The sequence below is a fragment of the Octodon degus genome, unplaced genomic scaffold (genome assembly GCF_000260255.1).
Source record: "Octodon degus isolate 3935 unplaced genomic scaffold, OctDeg1.0 scaffold00042, whole genome shotgun sequence".
NCBI classification, from domain to species: domain Eukaryota; kingdom Metazoa; phylum Chordata; class Mammalia; order Rodentia; family Octodontidae; genus Octodon; species Octodon degus.
Window position 1 is genome coordinate 15,297,304 of NW_004524618.1, and position 4,325 is coordinate 15,301,628.

Here is a 4,325-nt window from a genome sequence, read left to right on the forward strand (position 1 = left end):
GTAAGATTAGAGAGAAGAGAACGTTAAATAGTTCTAACCCTTTCTTCTTATCCAACAACTAAGTGAAGCTCATAGCAATGAGTGTTTGCTAATTCTGAAGACAGAGAAGTCATCTTAGATGGGGAACATATATATACCCTATCTCTGGGTCAGATGGGACAACAGAATTTTGATCATCCAGGAGAAAACCTGTAAAAACCATGTCTGACTTAGTGTTCTTGGCAAGTGCTATGGTTTGTGTCTAGTTGTCCCACCAAAGCCTCATATAGTCATGGGTCGGGGACTTGTAGAGTTTGTGATTAACTCATGATCCACTAGGATTATGGCTGATCCAAGGCTGGGATTATGGGTTTTAGTACTGTTGGAATTATGAATGTGAGCACTTGACCCAGACTCAGGGGGATAGCCTGAATGCAATTCAAGAGAGACAGACTTCCTCTCTGTTGTCATTGTTGCTGCTACTCCTCTACTTGCTCTCTTGCTGTTTGCCACCACCATTGAAGGTTGCCCTCTGCCATGTGCTGCTCTGCCTTGGAGCCAGTCTACCATGGACTAAAACCTCCAGTAACTGTGAGCTAAATAAACCTTTCCTTCCCTTCCTTCATTTTTGTGTTGGGTATTTGTCCCAGCAATGAGAGAAAAGAAACTGAGACAGCAAGTCTTTCACAGGAAGTTGAACCTGAGATTCAGTGGCAAGAACCAACTTCTAGGTGAAGCCAGAAAGAGCTATTTCCAAAACCTCACACTTATGGAACCAAAATACATTTACACAAAGGGAGGATCTCTAGCCTTTACTCTTACCCTCCTAGGTCTAGTTATCATTTATGTTTATAGGAGAAAATAATTTGATAATAAGTTTGGGACTTTAAAACCATTACTGAAAACTTACATAATGAGTCAGGTAATGATTTTTCTCAGGCTTTCAGCTGTCCCTTATAGAACTTAGACAAACAGTGGTTACTTTTCCAGCTAGTTAAAAATGCCCTTAGAGCAGCTGCCATTCTTAAAACAGAGGACAGATTTTCCCAGCACTTTTTGGTGCATCCCCATTGAAGCCAATGACCAATGGAATGTTGACCAAACAGACATCTGGATTCCTTTCTGAAGACCAATCTCTGGTTTCATGGACCAATAGAAGCTGAGGACAACTGAGTTGCAATGGCCAGTGCTGCCCTCTGGCAGATACCCAGAGGTTCCTCAGTGGAAACAGGCTCCTGACCACAGAAAAATCTCCACCTAGCTGTCATCTTTTTCTCTCTTTACTATTAAGTGAGAAACCCTAATTTTTCTTCAACTTGTTGGGAGTTAACTTTATTTTTTTCCAGAATTTTATTGAGAAACAAATAGCAATGAGACAGTTTCAAATCCAATTAGTAGGACAGTTTCAATAATTAATACATTGCATATTGTTGTCTCAGTGGTTATTCATTGTGCAAGATTCAGACCTGATATCCTGTCTTGAGCACTATTAGAACAAACCTCTCTCTTCATTGAATTAAGAGAATGGAGATGTATATCTATCCTAACTATTTTGAATATACAGATACAAAATGGTCGTTCATTTGTATCCCCCTTTTTTTGTTTAGTTTTGTCATTTAAATATTATAGGTGTGTGAATTCAGCAAAATATTCCAAAATAGTCCAGTAGTCCATAATAGTAGTGAGTTTTCCATAAGACTGGCAATGTCAGAAGAGAGTTAACTTTAAAGTAATCTTGTCCTCAGACTACCCCTCCCTCCAGAAATCAGGTTGAGACAGCTTGCAACAACACTTTGCCTTTCATGGAGGAAAACAACCATCAGGGGACTGATTTACATTTGTGGCTTACATATGCTAACTAAGAGCAAGAAAGAGATTCTAGTCAGCCTTTTCTTTCATGTGTGCATAGAAGACTAATATATGTGCCTTTACTAACATATCAAATGTGACTGCCAGATGATAAGTTTAACCTGTGAGCTTAAGAGATGTAAGAATTTTTTAAATTGACTTAAAGGCTAGAAAAGTTTTCCTAGGTGATTAAGTAAGGAATAAAGGTGCCTTGGAAGCTTCTTTCTGCTGAAATCCTCCAAGCCCTTTGTCTGCTTTGGTCTATAAATATGATTTCCTTCATAGATAAAGATAAAAGGTGTTTTCCTTTGATCTGTTTGCCTCACCCTCTTTCAAAGAACTAGAAATCAGTGAGTTCAGACAAAGAAATGCTTCCTCCTTTCAACATTACTATCACAGTTGAGACCAAATGTGACTTGTGCTTATAAGTTTTCTACAAGAGTGACTGTACAATCTCCCTTAGAAGATGACATTGTGCACCAGTTTGAGCATCAATAAGCTTTTGGATTTTATTTTCTGCTCTCTCTGCAGAAGGCATCCACCTGCCCTAGAGTGGAGTCTACTTGAAGGATGCCAAAGGGTATAGAAATCAAACAGAAATTAAAAATGATACCCAGTTCATTCGACTTCATTTGCTGGGAAGCTCAACTTCAATCTCTTGCTACTTTGGAATGCATTCTTAGGCACTGGAAGATGTTCAACCCTGGTGTGTGGAAAAAGAGCCATTTGACATTTTTCCTCACATGCACATAACACTTGACCCAAAATTGAATGCAGAAGAAAGTATTAATTATGATGGTATTGTACAACTAGAATCACACCATAAAAAAGACAGAAAATGGTCATAATTGCTCTATGTTCAAACTTTCTTTATATTAAGAAATAATTGTTGACTTCCCAGGGCCCGCTGGGTCCTCATTCGACCCAGAGCCCAGGCCCAGCATGGAACCCTGTAGTAGAATTCCCCGCAAAGAGGCTAGAGGCAAGTCCCACCCAGCTGATACAGGAGCAGAACATCTTGCGAGAGTGGCATAGAGGATTCAACTCCAAGGGCTGCAGGAGGAAGAAGTAGAGCACAGCAACCAGACACAAGTCACACCACTTGGATGGGTTTGAACTTGATAGATCCAGACCTGATATTAAGGTAATAACTCTACCTAAGCTCTACACCAAAGGTCAGAAGATAGTGCCATACAAAATGACAAAGATAAGGAACAAAATGCAGTCTCAGGCTCCAAGTCCACTCAGAACAAATGCAGGAGCGCAGAGCTCGGGCGGCTGGTGGGCGCTGTCATGGCGGGCGCGCTGAAGAAGACCACTGGCCTCATGGGGTTGGCCGTGTGCGAGACGCCGCACGAGAGGCTAAGAATATTGTACACAAAGATTCTTGATGTTCTTGATCAAATTCCTAAAAGTGCTGCATATAGAAAATACACAGAACAAATTACAAATGAGAGGCTGGCTATAGTGAAAGCGGAACCAGATGTTAAAAAATTAGAAGACCGACTTCAGCTTGGCCAAGTAGAAGAGGTGATTCTTCAGGCTGAAAGTGAACTAAGTCTGGCAAGGAAAATGATGCAGTGGAAACCATGGGAGCCGCTAGTGGAGGAGCCTCCTGCCAACCAGTGGAAGCAGCCAATATAATTGTCATTTACTGCCTTTGATGGTTGATGGGAATGTGATAGAATTAAATGTTGTTATATCAAAATGTTTCTGTTATTTCTTATCAAAAAAGGATAGAGGATAACAGGATATGTAGGAGTCTTGCTAAGCTTAGTAATACAGTTGTATGGATCGGTTTCTGGCTTGCATGCACTCAAAAGTATTTCTTTGAACAAAGAGGTTGTGGGAAGGCTTGAAAGTTAATTAGGAAGTTCCCACAGATTATCACTAGAGGCTACAATCAAAAGGTGAAGTATCTTCATTAATATCTTCAACGTATTATTTCTTTATCATAAAAAAAGAAAAGATACTTTTGTCTAAACAAACTTACTGGTCACTGTTTAAAGTACAGCAGTAACAAATATGTTGAAATATGAGAAAAATGGCAGAAATAGTTCGTGTTAAAATTTAAATTATAGTTAAACTCGGCTATGATCTGAAATATGAAATAGAATTTAAATATATATTGGGTTTCAAATTCACTGTACACATATCTTTAGTCTACATTTGGATTATTCTGTTTGGGCATATGTGTGTGTGTGTGTTTTGCTGTCTTATGGCAGTTATTCAGAAGAAGATAATTATTTTTCCTAGTATATTTCTCATCTCACAGATGTATAATTTAAGTGTGGCATAGATATTAAGTAGATGGGTTGACTTCTTAGCCAGATTGCAAGAGCTCATTTTTGATAGGAAGTAGGAGATGTGTTGGAGTCAGAAGCCTGGGATTCTTACTCTGTGATTTTAACCCCATTAATGAATTTAGTCATGCAATGGGAGCAAGTTGTTGGGCTCTTGGGTGGCCTAGTCCTCCTTTTTAAAACAAGTAGAACTTA

At 39.3% G+C, this 4,325-nt stretch overlaps 1 protein-coding gene across 1 annotated transcript; it reads left to right on the top strand.

Annotated features, from left to right (window-relative positions):
• The first annotated feature begins 3,092 nt into the window (after nt 1–3,092).
• Nucleotides 3,093–3,955, top strand: LOC101566807 (NADH dehydrogenase [ubiquinone] 1 alpha subcomplex subunit 5). The gene has a single exon (XM_004631558.2). The coding sequence runs from the start codon at nt 3,121–3,123 to the stop codon at nt 3,469–3,471; it is 351 nt and encodes a 116-aa protein (XP_004631615.1). The 5' UTR covers nt 3,093–3,120; the 3' UTR covers nt 3,472–3,955.
• The last annotated feature ends 370 nt before the right edge of the window (nt 3,956–4,325 follow it).